The sequence below is a fragment of the Chanos chanos genome, chromosome 2, assembly GCF_902362185.1.
Source record: "Chanos chanos chromosome 2, fChaCha1.1, whole genome shotgun sequence".
Lineage (NCBI taxonomy): Eukaryota > Metazoa > Chordata > Actinopteri > Gonorynchiformes > Chanidae > Chanos > Chanos chanos.
In genome coordinates, this window is record NC_044496.1 from 51,849,690 (window position 1) to 51,867,230 (window position 17,541).

The following is a 17,541-nucleotide window of genomic DNA, read 5'->3' on the forward strand; positions in this document are numbered from 1 at the left end:
ATTCAAATGATAGTGCTTTTATCTTTTATGAAACAAAACATAATAAAACACTTAAATATAATGGCTCCTTTAAATAGTTTCAAAGCATCTTAAAAATGAAATTCTAAAGCTTTGAAAGGCTGTAACCTCCCTAATGATTGACACACTCACTGTTTCAGAACCTTTTTAGCATCTTCACCAAAAGGCCTCTTTATGACTTTGAGGAAATGGCTCTTTTAAAGCACAGTTGTAAAATTTTTCAACAAAACAGCCAATGTCCAATATTAACAGACTCAAATGTACAAAAAGTAGAAATGTTTTATTGTTTTGAGTGGGCAGGGACATGAGTTTTCCCAAAACTGTTCACCTTTCACCCAAATTTAAGTAAATGGGACACTTTACATAAAACATCCTAATTCTGTTTGAAGTACTCTTATCATCCATTAGACAAAGGGCTTGCACACACTTCTCTCTGTGGATGTGCTCATCTCTGCCTCGACAGGAGGGGGGGGGGGGGGGATGTTTGCCAGGACATAAATAAAATGTATTTCAGGTACTTTTTTAAACAAATGAGTTGAACTCTCTCTGAAGCGGATCGCCCTTTAATTAAACCTTCTCTAGGAGGGAAGAATGGGATGTGTGTTTTAGAGCTGCTGCTTCTTGCGGGAGCAGTCTGGGTTGTAAATCAAACCGGGGGGCTCTCAGAGCGAGCTCCAACCCGCATTTCAAAGTCTGAGGCAATTATGGAAAAAGTCTAGATGCCACATTTTTTTTTCTGGTCTCACAAGATTTGTGGCCACTGTTTAAAAGGGTTTTCAGTCCTGTGCCCCCCCCCCCCCCCCTCCAGCTAGACATGCGGAGGCTTTGGGATACAAACTTTCAGCATTTCCTTTTACTTATTAAGACTGGTGTAACTGGCAACAGACAGTTAGACCTAAATGATTAAAAGAGTTCCAGGCAGAGCAACATTTTCCAGATTCTTGACGCAAATGTCTCTTTATTGTTTCCCCGCTCATTTTCGCGAGGATGTATGGCTGGTTGATTATTGGCTGGATTGTGAAACTCATCTGAGTTCATAACCATTCACATCTTAGTCATATCCAACTCATACCTCAGTCACATTATAAAACGTGAATCTTCCAGTCAAATTAACCACGGTTGATTTTTAGCGATGGTCAGTTCATCAGAGCCTCCGTCTGAAGGCTCGCTGCTGCTGTCGCTAGTTACTTTGCCAAATGTCCTCAAACATGTCATTTCATTTTTTTTTTTTTTGTCTGTGTACATATTAATAGCCAAACCAAAGCTGTTGATTGGATATTTATAATCACTGCATTGCGCCTGTGTGTGTGTGTGTGTGTATGTGTGTCTGTGTGTGTGTGTATGTATGTGTGTCTGTGCGTGTGTGTCTGTGTGTGTTTGTGAGTTTGTGTGTGTGTATGTATGTGTGTCTGTGCGTGTGTGTCTGTGCGTCTGTGCGTGCGTGCGTGTGTGTGTGTGTGTGTGTGTGTGTGTGTAAGCCTGAGATTTGTGGGTACAGAGATGGGGAGCGTAGTAAAGGAATGAGGTCTCATGAATAAAATCATGAGGTGTCTCTCTCTCTTTTTTTTTTTTTTTTTTTTGATCTTGCTTTGGCGAGAAGCTTGACTAGAGTGCAGCACTTTTTTCTTTTTTTTTTCTCTCCTCCCCAGTCATTTGCATAATCACTCCTTCAGCAGTGGGCACTAGTGCAAGCTCTTGATAAGTGTTGATTATAATAGTGAGGAGAAGGACAGGCACAGCAGTAGTGTATCACACTTTATTTAACCAGGCAGAGTGTGATTGAGTGACCTCCTGCTGAGCTCCTCTATAGCGTATTTGCAGGAAAGCTCCCTAATGTTTTTAGCGCTCGTTTCTATTTATACAGTGCCGTAATTGGCCGGGCTGGGTCTTTTCTGGTCATTTAATTTCATCTGTAAAGAAAGAACGAATGAGGGCCTATCGTCGTGTCCTAACTGCAGCGCCTCATTTTAAATAGATGCGCTAGTTCATGAAATACCAATACCTGTTTTTTTTGTTTGTTTGTTTGTTTGTTTTTTTAACAGTGTACGTAAACACCTCCGGAAATGTGATTAAGATGTTTCTGAATATGTATTTTCAGATAAGTTGAAGCCGCCTTTGTGGCAAGAGAGGGAGAGTTAGAGGGAGTTAACGAGCTAACAGTAAAGCGCCCGTGCTCTACCCACACACTGCAGAAGTGCTGAGGAGTACTGCTTTGGCTGAGAGCCAGCGCGCCGGAATATTTTTGACCACGGAACCGATCTCTTTCATGTTGCTCCGACTCAGCTCTGTGTCAGCACACATAACTGTGACCCAAAAGTAAGCTTAAGACTTGTTCAAACTAGGTCATTTTATTATTTATGGGTAATATTTAAATCACGTACAGAATTAGCATGTGGTTTTTTGAAATATTTTAAGTCACTGTGTGTGTGTGTGTGTGTATGTGTGTGTGTGTATAGTGTGTGTGTGTGTGCGCGTGTGCGTGTGCATGTGTGTGCATGTGCGTGTACGTGTGTGTGTGTGCGTGTGTGTGAGTGTCACTGTACCTTTGAGTCTGAGTCTATCCCCAGTCACTAAGTCAAAAAACATAAGTGTGTCGTATTTTGCCTTCATTGCTGTTTGAAGGCAATAGGGTATGTTTATAACATGGGGGGGAAAGGTTCAGTTAGATGAAATCAATACAGGCCTTTAATGAGGTGCTTTGGAAAGAAGAGACGGAATGAGAAAGGGAATTGAGAAAGAGAGAGAGAGAGAGAGAGAGAGAGAGAAGGGGGGGCAAACCTTAGACTGCTGATTTACTTTAATGCTGTAGGAATGGGAAAAGTAGAACTCTGAATCTGCTTCATCAGAACGGCTTTCCTGTAGCTGCGAGACACAAGTCAGGCATTTTCATTTTCTTCAGAGCAGAGAGATTAACAAAAGCCAGAGGTCATCAATTAAAAGAACACTGCTTGGAATTAGATGTTTCTAAAGTACATGAAGGATTTGGCTTTGTTTTCAGGGAATTTGGATTTGTGTACGAGCTTGAGCCATGGTGATTACGTAATAGACTGGTAAACTCATGTTTGCTCTTACAGTTGGTGTTTTTTTAAGCCTATTTTCCCTTTGTTGATTCTATAAATGCACTCTTGAATAAAATGATATTTTAAGGATAAGCATGAGGGACATTAAGACAACTCACATAGAACATGTTTATGTCAGAGGGATTTTGTTTAACTGCAGACAAATGTTTATTTCTGACAGAAATAGCCTGGTGTTAAACTCAAATGTATAGCTAAATGGTAGAGAGTTTTCTGACAAAGCTTTTACAAACACAAGATGACACACTTGATCGCAGGGATGGTCCGTGGCTAACATTTTACAGTGAAAAAAAAAGCAGCAGAAGGTGTGGTTGGAATTTCTGTAACAAAACTGCCTAAAATAAAATAAGCTAAAATAACCAGAGAAGAGGAAGAATGAGGCATGGTTAAAAAGAGATCCTGGCTGTACAAAGTTCTTGAATGATATTTCTTATCTCTTTCATGGAGGTCTAAAGAGAAACATGATAAAGGGCTGATATCTGACTCTCTGAAAATTTCAAATTTCTTTTTTTTTTTTTCCCTTTCTGTCAATCTCAGACTTCCCAGTGGAGCCATCAAATCCAGTAATCAATGGCTACAGTGCAGGCTCTGTCCTTGACCCGTGACCACAGTAAGAGCTTTGGTGAACCTTATCCAGCCACATCTCTGGCATCATCCCACTGCATGATGGGAAGTGTAGGTAGCCTCATTGAGAAGCAAGATTTGTCACCAACAAAGACGAACAGTCGAGCTGTTCCACAAGTGAGCAGCCGCCAGCATCACGGCCTGCTCAAGAAGGGCTTCAACCAGAGGGAACTGCTCAACTACTTGAACATCACTAAGAAGGACTCGAAAGGTGGCAAACACATCATCTCTGGAGTATCGTCCATTAAAAGGGAGCATGGGCGAGAGGAGGAGAGCATGTATGCCAAGGTTTACCATAAGGACGGCAAGGAGGTCGACGTCAGCAAGAACTCCCTTCCAATAGGTGGCAAGTTCGACAAGGTAAGTTCTAGAAGGATCTTTTCATTCAGATGTTGTTTCCTCCGTTTTCCTCCCACTAGCAGCAGCACTAGCTAACCTTAGAAAAGTGAGTGTCCTTATTTTCACACACTAGCATTGTCTTTCAAGGCACGTAGGCCACCAATTCCCTAAAGAGCCCGTGCCATGGAGATTGTGCTTTTAAATGACCAAACGACAACTGGAGATTAACGATTTCCTAGTGTGCCACTTTTCGAAGGTTGTAAATGAAATGCGGCCATCTTGACGTTACTTCCAGTTGGTTTATATAGAAGTAATATTCTCCCTGAAGTGAGTGCCGTTTATTGATGGGTGGGCTGTGCCCTGTAGTCTCATGCAGGAGTAAATCACAAAGGCCCGTCTAAGCTTCAGTACCATGTAGACTAACTGTCTGCCTCCCACAGTTGAAATTTATCGTCGTAATCAAATATGGTCCACCTCTCCTGGATTTATTGAGCAGAGAGCACAAAAAATGACAAAAGAAATATGGATGAAACAGAAAAGATCCTGAGTTAAAATAATGTACATCGCTTTGGCACAGATTCAGCTGTTGCGCGCGGGTTCGCTCTCCTGCCGCACGCTCGCTAATGGATTTGTATTTTTCTCCTTCGCAGTCACGCTTCAGGCCCTCTGCTTTCAAACCGGTCACTCCTAAAAACTTCAGCTCTATGCAGAATCTCTACCCTTCCAAGTCTGAAGAGCTGGACGGCGGATTAACTAACGGGATGCATCCATCCTATGCGAAGGTGGCTTCCAAATCTGTGTCGACCTCTTCGTCATCCTCCTCACCCTCGCGTCATGGCACTAGTGTTAATAAGGGTGTGTTGGCAGCCCGCGGCTTCAGCCAGGAGGAGGAGAACATGTCAGACTCGGGTCACAACTCCATGAACAGCTTGCCTCCGTACAGACCTCCCTTCCGTCCCCATCTGGCCCACATCAGCGCTTCCATGGGCCACATAAACCACATTGGCTCTCTGGACCGTACCTCGGTGGGCTCCAAAGGGGGCGTCTCCACAGCGACGGACATGTCATGTCAGAGCATGGCCACGCTAAACCGGCTACAGTGCTACGGGAGTGAAGCTCCACCTCCTTACGAACTGTCTCACTCGCTGGAGGACGTGGTGAGAGACCTGGAGGACAGACTGCTGGAGAAAGACCATGAGCTCAAACAGATGAGGAGGAACCTGGATGAGAGTGAAGAGGCCATTGCACAAGTAGGTCTCCATCAAACTTTCACACACACACACACACACACAAACACATGCACATACTGTCTCATACCCGTTTGCTGGCGTCTCGTGAAATCTCTTACGTGATGATAATGAAGTTACTGCATTACAGCTGTTCAAATGACAATTCAAATCAAAAGCATCAGAAATATGCAAAATTGTGCTCTTGCTTTAACCCATGCCCATCTAACGTTTGACCTTTTGTGTCCTGCGTCCTGTATCCGAAAGGTATTTGAGGGGAAGCAGAGGCTGTGGGAGAAAGAGTTAACGGAGCTCAAGCAGCTGTATGCCGCCAAACTGCGACAGATATCCCAGCAGTCTCAGCTCGCTCAGCGAAACCTGCAGCTTCAACTCTACAAAGTACAGCAAGAACGTAATCGCTTGCGAGACGAGATGGAGACTCTGAGGACCGAATTCCAGAACCTTAAGAGCAGCAACCCAGAGGCACATGCCCAGGATCTCAACCCCCAACTGGAGGAGACCCAGTGGGAGGTAAGCCAGGACCAGCCGAGAGGGACAGGGCACTGATAGGAGGATTAACAAAGCAAAGGATTCAAAGCTTGAATATCTAAGGAAGAGTTCAGAGAGTTTAATATTTGGTCGGCCGATTTAATTTGAGAGAGAGTAATTATCCCAGAGTTAATTCACTGAGCATGTGTTCATTATTTAGTGTTGACAAAATAAACTAGCTGTATGTATTTTAATGTGATAAGGATGAGCTGGTTATGATAGTGGTCTTGACGCAATCTCTTTGGACCTTGTAGGTTTGCCAGAAGTCTGGAGAGATCTCCTTACTGAAACAACAGCTGCGAGACTCCCAGGCTGAAGTGACCCAAAAACTGAGCGAAATTTTCCAGTTGAAGACTCAGCTGCGTGAGACACGGAACGAGGTACGTACCAAAGACGGGCAGATAGAGATGCTGCAGCTCGCGCTGCACGGCGCACGCCGAAAATGCCCCTTACCCCCCTATGACGAAACCCGGGGAGCTTCGGAGGAGAACAGGACGGAGGCGAGAGGCGGAGCCGCCGGCACGACGGAGGAACGGCTCCGCGCTGAGCTCCTCCTGGAGAGGCGTCAGAACGAGGCGCAGGCCTCGGCGTTTGACGCAGAGCGGAGCACCTGGCAGACGGAGAAGGAGAAAGTAATCCGTTACCAGAGGGAACTGCAGGCAAACTACTTGGAAATGTACCACAAGAACGAGGCCCTGGAGAGGGAACTGCAGGAGTATAGAGGGGGTAGATCACAAGGTGGCGGAGGAGGTGGAGCCACAAACGGAGATAGAGCCGCTTTTGATGAGCATCCGCCCTCTAGCCTGCCCTGGATAGAGAGGATAGAGTCCTCTGAAATCTGATTGCACTCTCTGTCCCCCCCCCCCCAAAAAAACAGCAGTTCCTCTGCTTGAAGGATAAATTGGCCTTGTTCCTTTCACAATTTCGTTCGAATGTTCTGTGGCTGGGTTTTTTTTTTCTTTCTTTTTTCTGTCTTTTTTTTTTTCTTGACTAATCAACCAAAATGTGTGTCAATGCTTAAAGCAGCAATTTTTCAAGGCTGTATCGCTGACTGACAAAGGGAGACATTTCCAAAGGATCAAAAGGGAATTTTGATTTTTGTTTTTAACCTTTTCCCTTGTACATAAAGTGTCACATTAGATCATAAAATAACAAAATAAGTAATAGTACACATTTTACGTATTATCTTCAAACTGTTATTTTGAATGTTGGTATTTTATTCATGCCTAGGGATAAAGTGCTTGGGTATAATGTATGACAAGGAGTCCTGAAATATTTTTACCTTTATTAAATTTTGTACAATAATATGCAGTGTAGGCTGTTCATCACTCGCAAAAATAGTGGAGTAAGGGTCCGTGTGCTTTTGCGTTCATTCATTATTCTATTTTTGGACGTGAAATCAAATTCCGGAAAAAGTGTCAGTTTCGTTTTCTGATTCATATGAATTAAAGAGCAATACAGAAATGACTTTATTTTGTTTTCATAATATAATGTAGTTATAGAACGCTTAAAACTAGAATATTGGACTAATTTATCACGTCACCCGAAAGCATATCTCTTTTTGCCCTGAGCAGACCCTTGGTGAAGTGGAGTATCTCGCTCCAGTAACGGTCTGACGTGTTTTCGCCTTGCCCCCTAATATGATTCACCGCAAATAAGCACCATTTGCAATAATGGTAGGCCTATTTCATTATCTATTCCCAGCTGAGCATCAGATGTTCCCCGCTTGAGTTTGTGACCATCACAAATTCTTCGTGCACTCATCCCAGAGCATCCACGTCTCACACCAAGGTCCGTAAGCTCCTATGAAATGTGTGCATACGTCGCATGCCTTCTCGTATCACTAATTACCGGTACGTATGTGAGTATGCCTCAAGAGAAGACATGATAGTCATTCAAATCACCCTGTCGGAGAATTCGGAGAAAGATTAACCCACCACGTTATAGTCCTTCCAGGTCAGTAGCATAACCAGGCATAACCATCCCAAGGATGGAATTCGTAGGAAGGACATGTTTTCATTATTACATTTTCGCTTTTTATATTATGCCGAGGTAATATTCATTTGATGAATAGAAACAAGAAAGGGGTCAGTTTTTATTTTTAAACCCCAAATTATTGAAACAACGAACTACTTTTCATTTACCCAGTGACTACAGAATTCTGAAATGTCACATGCCACTTGTTTTTGGTTTTCCATTTCACTTCCAAAAATAGAATAATGAATGAACGGAAAAGTACAGGGACCAGGAAGACGTCCATGTCTTTTATGGTCTGCTTTGGACTTTTATGATCTATTGTGTATTCCTTTTTAGAATAAGCATGTGGCACTTTAAAGGTATTCAAAGGTATTTTGTAAAAAAAAAAAAAGAAAGAAAAAGAAAAAAAAAAGTACAGCAGAGTATGTGGAACATGATTATTTTGCTTCAATTCCAAATGTGCTTCCATCAAAAGTTCTGTCATAGTGTACCATGAAAAGTAGATTCGACAAGATGACATGGAACTTAACAGTTATACGTAAACAACAACAGAATTCAGATTCTGATTTTTTGACACTGAATTAATATTTGCATGTCTGAGGAAGAGACCGTCTTGGCAGCGCTGAATTCTGCTGTTGGTGTCTGTGTATCTGTTTTCAGGATGTTGCCTCAGTTTGTGTAAAGATGTCACTTCACCAAATCTACCTTCAGTTGCTCTTCAGTCATTCAGTGATTCTCTCCAGGGTTTTTCCCTAAGTTCATGAACTATTGAGTGAGATGAAAACCCTTGAAGGTCATGGAGAAATTATGCATCTTGTTTTGCTGATGTTCAGCATTGATGACACCGAAAACTGACAAATGTTCTGTTACCATGGTTACTGGTTCTATTTTAAGCAAATAATACTGTGATTTATGAACAACTACTGGGATAAAAAAAAAAAAATTGTATCTTATGTATTGATGTAAATATATATTCTATACAGTTATCAAGTGGTAAACATCAAACTGAAGATTGGTGTATGTATCAGAATACTACTTTGAAATCATTTTGATTGTTAATGTTATTAAATGTTGAAAACTTGATTGACATCAATCTGCTGTTTCTTGTTGATATGAGAATCTATTTAGCCATGTGTATTCTTCAGGAATCTCTTTTGGTTGTGACCCTTAGCCATAAAAATGTATTACAAAGACTAGCACAGGATGTTATATTCTTTATGAGACACCTGTGTGCAATTTAAATTTTCAGTATCTGGAAGTTCAGAAGCTTCAAGGCAATCACTCCACTAAGTTCTCTTGAGAAAAATGTTGTGCTTCATTAATCAGGTAGCGCTATTGTCAAAGGACAATGGTCCCTCTATTCACCGCTGAGGTACACATTCAAAGGAGCTTCAGGAGTTTTGTTACCCCCCCACCCAGATATAGCAAAGGACAACACACAGTTGACTGCGTGCTGACAGACGAGGAAAACTGAAAAGATCAGACAACTTCCTCGTGTGTTTTAGAAGGTTTTGTCACCTTATAATATACCTTTTAATACTTCCTTGAGGAGTGGCAGATTCTTATACGTTTGTCTTTCACTTTTAACAATCCTATCAGATTTCAGCTTTTTAACACACTGAAAAATCACTAAGCAGCTGACTTTGAAAAACATTATTTCTTATGTGGGTGATGCTTGGATGATTCCCTGTGTAGTCAAAGTCTTGCATACCTCTCAACTTACATTTAGAACGTGGGGGTTAAAGGTCATCAGTGTGGAAACATAGTAGGGCCTCTATTTGTGCAAGGAACAGGTGTTTCCATGGAAACTGACAATGGTAGAGCAGAAGGGAGTGTCTGGTATTTTAAAGTGCTTGTATACGCAAAGCAAGTACTCTTTTATGAAATGGAAGGATAATTAAATCTGACCGCGGGCGGCGAATCTGTCGTGATTTGTATGTTTACGCGGTGTATCAGTTATCAATCCCTTTACAGGAGAGATCATAGACCACAGCAAATTTACAGGGAAGGATTTGCAACAACTCTTGAAGCTTTAAAGCTGAGAGACTGACCTGTTGGCACTATGCTATATTCTGCTGAACACATTATGTAAACCTGCACTTGATGGAGTTTTACATAAGCATTACACACGATGAACCCCTGTGTGGGATGGGAGAGACACAGTGTCTGCTTGCATGCCACACGTTTTTCATTGTTCGAATTTCAGACGAACGCAAGGGAATGTTACCTTTCTTCCTCAAATTGTCTTCTTCTTGTTAACGGACAGGAACTCAGGCTTTGCTTTGATTTATTTTATGGTAGATTTCAACTTATTTCCCTCTTGCATAAAAACAGTTTTGCTTGTGTCTAACAAGGTACAAATAGAAGCACTTGCAGAAGTACACAGTTTCTCAGGTGGTATGTGTAGTCATGTGTAGCTGATCATTAATGTTTTGGTAGACTTCTGCCATTCATTTTTAGTCATGGCTCTTGAAAATAGCTTCTCATTCTTTCTCCAGACTATTTAAACCAAATGACTCATGACGTTAACTGAGTGACTAGGAGTCTAAAAGGCTACCAGTCCCTTACTGCCTGTAGCCCACTGTGTGACACTCAGTGATTTGACATCTCCCCCTGCTGGCAAATTGCTGCCATGACCCAGAGTCTCCATTTTCTCATCTGACAGGATCAACTGAGACCTTTTTCAGTTTCCCACTTGTGCTTCAGCATAATTTGAAAAGTTATATTTAAAAGTTAAAAGTTAATTTGAAAAGTTACAATTATAAAGCAATACGAGAGTTTCCGTTATTTAGACAAAAATCAGGTTTCTAATGTCTGAGACTTTCAAAGACACATTTTACAATGTGATGTCACCATCACACAAAATACGTCAGGTATATCCAAATGGCAAATGAAGAAACAGCAGTATATATATATTTTTTATTTCAGATGCAAGTATAATAAACATACTGTACTATTAGAAGATAAATATTTACAATAGAAGTTGCATAACAGTTAACAGGAAATGCAGATTAAATTGCTTGATGTCAATAAAAACAATTAAGGGGGGAAAAAAATCAAAACGCAGCTGTATTTGGGTTACCTTAATCTGGCAAATGCTCGGAGGGGGCCGTGAGCGATTGTCTATAAAAGTAAGAAATCAAACGCAAACAAACCAAACACACACTCGCATACTAAGAGCAAACTTATGAGGACTTCCTCTCTTTCCATCACTTAATGCTGATGAGGAGCATACCTGTACTGCTGACGCCAGCTTTAAAAGTCAAAAGTTAAACTAACGATGCTTACATCTACCTGTACATTCACGTGTTAAGGTTTACCATCTTTCCGAATGAGCTTGCGGTCGGGCTCCCTCTTGAATACTTAATTGACACAAGTTAACTCGTTCAACAATTTTTTTTTTTTTTTCGAATTCTTGTTTAAATCATTTTATCCACCCTTTCTGCTTTACATACATACTAAGGAACTTCATTTGATTTGCTCCAAAGCCTGTGAGTTTAAAGGGAACAGTTCTGCTCTTCGGCAGAACGCTTTAGGCATGAAGCAAAATGTTCAACCCTGAGGGGAAAAAAAAAAAAAATGTCTTTCTCTGAGGCGAATGGATGAGAGACAGAACGAAATGACACGCAGTCAAAAAGACATGAGAACCGTGTAGAGTAGATTCCTCCCTGATAGGTAACACTGAAACACTGTCACAGTCAACCATAAACAGCACATAAACATGTTACGGAGCAAAGAGCAGAATAGCCCTGTGTTAACTATTACACTGTCATCAACCACTTATGGCATTCATTTTACAGACCACCACTGCTTTCTGAATAATAAGAGGTGTGTGTATTAAACGTCCTGTCGCTAGGTAAATATACTCTGGAGGTATGAGAAGAAAAGTGGCAGCCCTGAAAATCTGAGTGAAGAGCTAAATATCACTAGTGAAGAGTCCTACTGAGCGTTAAATAGTGGACCAAATTTTAGAACAATCAGTCATGTTTAATTATAAATGATTTCAATATATTACAACAGATGTGATTCTACCAGTGGGCAAATAAAATATCTCGGCACAATTCACAGTAGTATATTGGTTTTCTGAAATATTTCATAAATACAATATACAGAGCAATGAAACATGGCTTGGATCTTGAGGATATTCTCGTAAAAAGTCCATTCCAAAGACAAAAACAAACAAAAAAAAAAAAATCCGCACACAGAATCATTCATTATATCTTCATTAATTACTCATACAGATACACTTACCAAAAGTCAATTATTCCAATTATGGTCTTTATTACACCATCGGGAAGAGAGGCGTTATCTGTATACAATCAAAAAAATTCCATTTCCAACAAGCATCAGTCTTCTACAACACCTCCACCAGGGCTCCATAACATTATAATACTATAATAGCATATTTACTTAATGAGAAGTCACATCTGTCAGATATACGTGCAGAGTGCCTCTATATATATATAGAAATTTAAATATTATTTTGAAATAAGCAACTGTGGAAACAGACTATGTAGCAGTTCACACCTATTCAGAAGCATTCAGCCCATCATCATCATCATAAAAATCAAATGGAAAGAAACAGAAAGGAAGAGGCCGTCATTGAAAACTTAAAAACACTGCTGGAAATCAAAACAAACACAGGAAAAGAAAAGAAAAAAAAAAAAAACACACACGCACGCACACACACACACACGCACGCACAAACACACACACACACGCACGCACGCATATCTTTATAAAAGCCCATTACATCAGGCTGTGGTAACTGAATGTGAATGAATGATCCTTTGAGACCTTCCATCGTGACAAACTCTTACTGACTTTCGGCTCTACGGGTACGCTGCCGTCATCTTGGGCTTCTGCAAACTAATAGGTGCTGATTGTTTGGTGTGGCTGCACCACCTTTACACCATCAACCAAAAGGCTTTGTCATGCCTGTGAATGAAGATCATTCAGTTTTCTGCTCCAACGAGCTTTCATCTCCTAGCCCTGTTCGTCTTCAGGGAGGCATCAAAAGAAAATCTGTTTGGCATCTGACGGATTCTGCTCCATTGGACAATATGGGCATTTCAGCCTGGGGAAAGAATACGACAAGCTCTTGATGGGCCGGAACACACACAAGAACGATCTTACTTGGCAGGGTGTTAAAAAAAAAAAAACAACACAATCATGCAAATGCAATATCGCTCTCTTTTTAAAGGAGACAATCAGGTTAAATATGCAGACCAAAAAAAAAAAGGTTTGTAAATGAAAAGATAGATTGTGTTTGATGGTGCGTGACAAAGTCAGACCGTGTAAGGCTTCTTACTTTCCAGCATTGGTGAGCTTGTTGAGGGCGTCTCTGGAGATGACGTGCCCACAGATGAGTTTCATGGGTGGATTACTTTCTGATGTTTGCTGCCTCAGAATTGGGCAAGCAAATACAGAATGATACCAGCATTTCTTTCCCAGGTCAATCTCAATCTAGGGACACATTTCACAGAAAGATGTGGTTTAATCAACAGCAACCTTTTAATCCTTTCTCTATTCTCCTTATGTTTCTCCACAAATGTACTGAAAACATTTTCATTTCGACTGCTTGCTAAGTAATTACTCAAGCGTAAAAAACCAATTGTTCCAAGTGTTATTTTAGATTTTGTGTCTCTACACGGTAATGCTAAGCAATGTCCTACAGGCATATTTGGACAGGACCCAAAGTTTGAGTGCAGGAAGAAAGCATGAATGGGCGTGCATGAGACAGAGAAAGAAAAAGAAAGAGAGAGAGAGAGAGCGTGACAGAGAGAGAGAGAGAGAGAGAGAGAGAGAGAGAGAGAGAGAGAGAGAGAGAGAGAGAGAGAGAGAGAGAGCATGGCGTTATGAGTCAATATGTCGTAAATTACCGGCAGCTCATCCTTATGTGTCCAAACACCACTGCACTGCCTCTGTTCAATGACCTGTTTGATGTTCATCAACACAGGCAAGGCCATGCACCCTGACGCAAAGCTGAGAGAGAAGAAAATAACATTATACAGCAGAATACACATTATTAGACATTTAACATTAGATTTTAACAAGACAAAAGCAAAAAAAACAAATAAACTCAACATTATCCCTGCTGTAAGCTTGTCTTAGACTCATTTATAAAACATTCAAATCCGCCTCTAGCACTTTCCCATCTTCCCAGATGTTTTCACAGGGTAGGAGTTCAGGATTTGCGCACAGACCTGACGCTGAGAGGCGACTCCACAGAGAGGCCCAGGAGTGCGCAGGCGTCTCTGGTGAAGATGTTACAAATCTCAGCCCACTGGTTGGTCTCCAGCAGACTGCGGTACGGCGAGTTCTCAATTCCGTGCCGCAGGTACACCAGACTTCCCATCAGGATCTGGATATCTGAATCAGGGAAAGGGCACGCTTAGGAACACAGAATCCATGACCCTGATGTTTACTTTGTATCAACGGTAAACTGAGAACTACTGCGCTGACCGCAACCTGGTAAGAATCAACCAGAATTAAGTCTGCTGACTGGGAAAAGACCATTTCCCTAATTAGTCCTCAGACTAAAATCTTACTCTGGACAAACCATACTAAATCAGATTAATGGTGAACACACGATTTATGGAGCAATTTGAATGGTAAATGTTATTCTTAAACTGTTAAGAGAAAAAAACGAGGTGTTTCTAATCCAGGCAGTACTCACCCCTTTGGTGCTGCGAGGCAAAAGGCTGGAAGTGGCGTGCATACTGCAGAGCCTCCAGCTGGTTACTGATGCCTCCGTTCAGTAGACTGATGAAGTACAGTCTGTGCAGCTTAAACTCAAGGCTACTATTTAAGTCCAAGAGCCGCTGGCGGTTTGTCACTGCCCATCTATAGTTGTCAGAGCCACAAACAGACCAAAAAAAAAAAAAAAGATAGACAAAGCAAAACATTTTAATGTGTCATATTTTGACACTACTGCTACCTTTCAAACAGGCTGCTGGGGGTTTTTTTGTGTTTGTGTTAGTCTAGCATCAAAACTCCAAGGAGCATAAAAATGCATAAACACAGAATGGGAAATATTGGTAAAGATCAATGTTTTGAAATCTCAGTCCTTTAGACCCATACGAGAGCTATATAAGAGAGCTCTCTATTCTTCTGACTAAGTTACAACTTATACAACCCTACTTGTCTACTCTAAAGCAAGCTCTTAATTAGCTTACTGAAGTGTGGCAGAACAGGCCTAAAGCAAATAGGCAAACAGCTCCGTGGTCCACACACACCAAAATTAAGAAGCACTTGTCAGAAAAATAAATTTGGTTTCAATTACATCTTAACTGAGCATCCACCTAAAAAACCATATCTGTCCTCAATACAAGTTTCAGCATTAAATGAAAACTGATTCACGATTAAAAGAAAAAAAAAAATAAAAACAGCAGCTGAAAAGACGGCAAAGAAACATCCTGGAGCTGAATGGACAAAGTGACGTACTCGAGAGCTGGTCTGAGGTCATGCATTCTCAAAGCCTCCAAAATGCGGTTGAGTTCCAGAAAAGGCTGCTTCATACTCATATCAATTACCACGCCTGATTCCTGTTAAGAAAAAAAAACCAAAAAAACCCAGAGTAACAGGCCAATACAGTTCAGAACAAATCTGTTTTGTTTTTTTTAAACGCAGTCCAAGTTCTGGACACATGAGGATCGGTTTCTAGTTTGCAACGAAAACATCAACATTAAAAACTACCTCTTACATTTTGCTTCTTTTTGATTGAAACAACTGCTTTCTCTAATGGCGCTTATATTACTTAAGGCCAACACCTGTCATCTATTATTAGAGTGCTGACATTCCATTTAATCACTATCATCTTTGATAACAAACATACATACATGTATCGCAAGGTTCATATGCGACATTCTTCTCATTTTAACAGTGCCAATACAGAGAGATGCAGTGCCAATACAGAGAGATGCAGTACCTGACAAAGGTCCTCAGCCACACTAAGCATGCCTTGTCTATACAGGTGCTCCACAATGGTTTCACTCAGGTACTTTTGTAACTCCGGGGAATCCCACACAGTCTCAGCCACTACAGCGCTCACCTCAGCATCAAAATTCTGCAAGGGATCATTAAATAAACACACGTTTTTAATCTTCACCTAATTTAACCAACCAACCCAACATAAGACCCTCACACTCGACTTACCCGATCGATGGCTTTGCCCACTTTTGATACGCTCCCGTGTATGTCCTTATGTCGGGAGGCTAGCATCTGCACTGTTTCTTTTATTTCTTTGCAGCACTGAGCCATTGTTTGTGAAAGTACAGACAAATCAGCATCTTGCACACCTGAGGGAGAAAACAAGCATTATATAATTTGGTTCACCTCTGTGTTAACATTATCTTATGTAAATAGACACACATACACAGTGAATCATCTTTGTGGCAAAACCAGGCTTATGCAACTGTTTGATATTTACAGCTTAACACTGCTCAGCACCTTCCTGTGTAGCAGAAAACTGCTATTTTGGTGACAAGGAAATACATTTTTGCGCGTATCAGTGTTTCTGACAGTCATGATCTGTTTTTTTTTTTTTTTTAATGTATACTTTTGCCTCATCTTCCTCATAAGGTTCAATTTCATATTACAAAACAGAGTGTAAATGGTGTTACTTTAGACTGGACCTTACCGAATGCAACCAACTGGGCGCGTAATTCACAGACATTCCGAAGTAGCTCATCCAATCGTTCCTCTGACTGATGACTGTAGGTGACAAATCGGTGAAGAACCTTCTCCAGCTCACGTTCAACACATGCACACTGCTCCATCACTGTAAAGTAGGCCTCCCACTCACCACAAAACCACCTGCGGGACAGTAGGTTTTTAAGATGTCATGGGGAAATGCAGCCTGATTGGCACAAGGTTCAATTTAAAGCAGAAACAACAACAACCATCAAGCGCAGGCAAAGGGGGAGGGGTGAAATAAAAAAAAAAAAGAAAATACCGTATAGCATACTATGTAACGATGTCATCAAATGGTTTACCAATAAAGACTTCAACCCATATTAAAGGTATGAAACCAACAGTGAATTTTAAATTCGAATAATACCTTGCTTGAATCGAAAATACGAATAATTATCCTACTTCTCTCGTACGCTTTCAGAGATACTGAAGCGCAGCAGATTTCCCTTTAAAATTACTGATTAAATCAAGTCTGTTGACAAGCGAGGCAATTTAAAAGTGGGCAAATCAGCTAGAACATCAGCTGGTAAAATAATTATATACGAGTTAGTTGAAATTTTTTCGCGCACGAAAAAATGTTAGACATTTCTGGGAGATCTTAAGAAAGTAGTTATCATAACATTAGAGAAGAGAACCATACTAGACAAACTGTTGGAAGAGTTCAGGTCTTGTCTGACAGGCCTGTGGATCTTCGAACGGTATTATCTGTCCCTGTTCAAGCGTAATGTTGATTAATTGAAGAAAACATTAAGAGAGATATGATAACAATATCGAACTAGCAAAACAAGCCCACAAAAGCTACCTTGTTAGCCAAAGTGGCGTCGATGCTTGTGACTCATTGTAGCTAAACAAATAAAGAGCAGGAAGAATCAGCTGTGGAAACCACTAATGTTAGAAACTCGAGCTAAGCTATGTTTCCCCTGCTAGCAAGAGATAGGCGACTAATATTGTTAGGTTAGCTTTTAAGCTAAGTAAGGTATATGGCTATGTGTTTTTTTTTTTTTTTGCAAAGCAAAATACAACATCATCGCAATTCA

At 40.9% G+C, this 17,541-nt stretch overlaps 2 protein-coding genes across 2 annotated transcripts; one reads left to right on the plus strand and one right to left on the minus strand.

Moving 5' to 3' along the window:
* The first annotated feature begins 3,645 nt into the window (after positions 1 to 3,645).
* Positions 3,646 to 6,721, plus strand: n4bp3 (NEDD4 binding protein 3). The gene is made up of 4 exons (XM_030765080.1): positions 3,646 to 4,079; positions 4,709 to 5,308; positions 5,552 to 5,815; positions 6,088 to 6,721. The coding sequence occupies exons 1-4, from the start codon at positions 3,666 to 3,668 to the stop codon at positions 6,673 to 6,675; spliced, it is 1,866 nt and encodes a 621-aa protein (XP_030620940.1). The 5' UTR covers positions 3,646 to 3,665; the 3' UTR covers positions 6,676 to 6,721.
* Positions 6,722 to 12,497: 5,776 nt separating this feature from the next.
* On the minus strand, positions 12,498 to 17,350 carry rmnd5b (required for meiotic nuclear division 5 homolog B). The gene is made up of 11 exons (XM_030765774.1): positions 17,307 to 17,350; positions 17,145 to 17,215; positions 16,452 to 16,627; positions 15,968 to 16,110; positions 15,741 to 15,878; positions 15,257 to 15,357; positions 14,490 to 14,656; positions 14,017 to 14,182; positions 13,693 to 13,795; positions 13,122 to 13,276; positions 12,498 to 12,887 (listed from the first exon to the last, which is right to left on the minus strand). Exons 3-11 carry the CDS (start codon positions 16,588 to 16,590, stop codon positions 12,824 to 12,826), a joined length of 1,176 nt encoding a protein of 391 aa, XP_030621634.1. The 5' UTR covers positions 16,591 to 16,627; positions 17,145 to 17,215; positions 17,307 to 17,350; the 3' UTR covers positions 12,498 to 12,823.
* Positions 17,351 to 17,541: the final 191 nt, after the last annotated feature.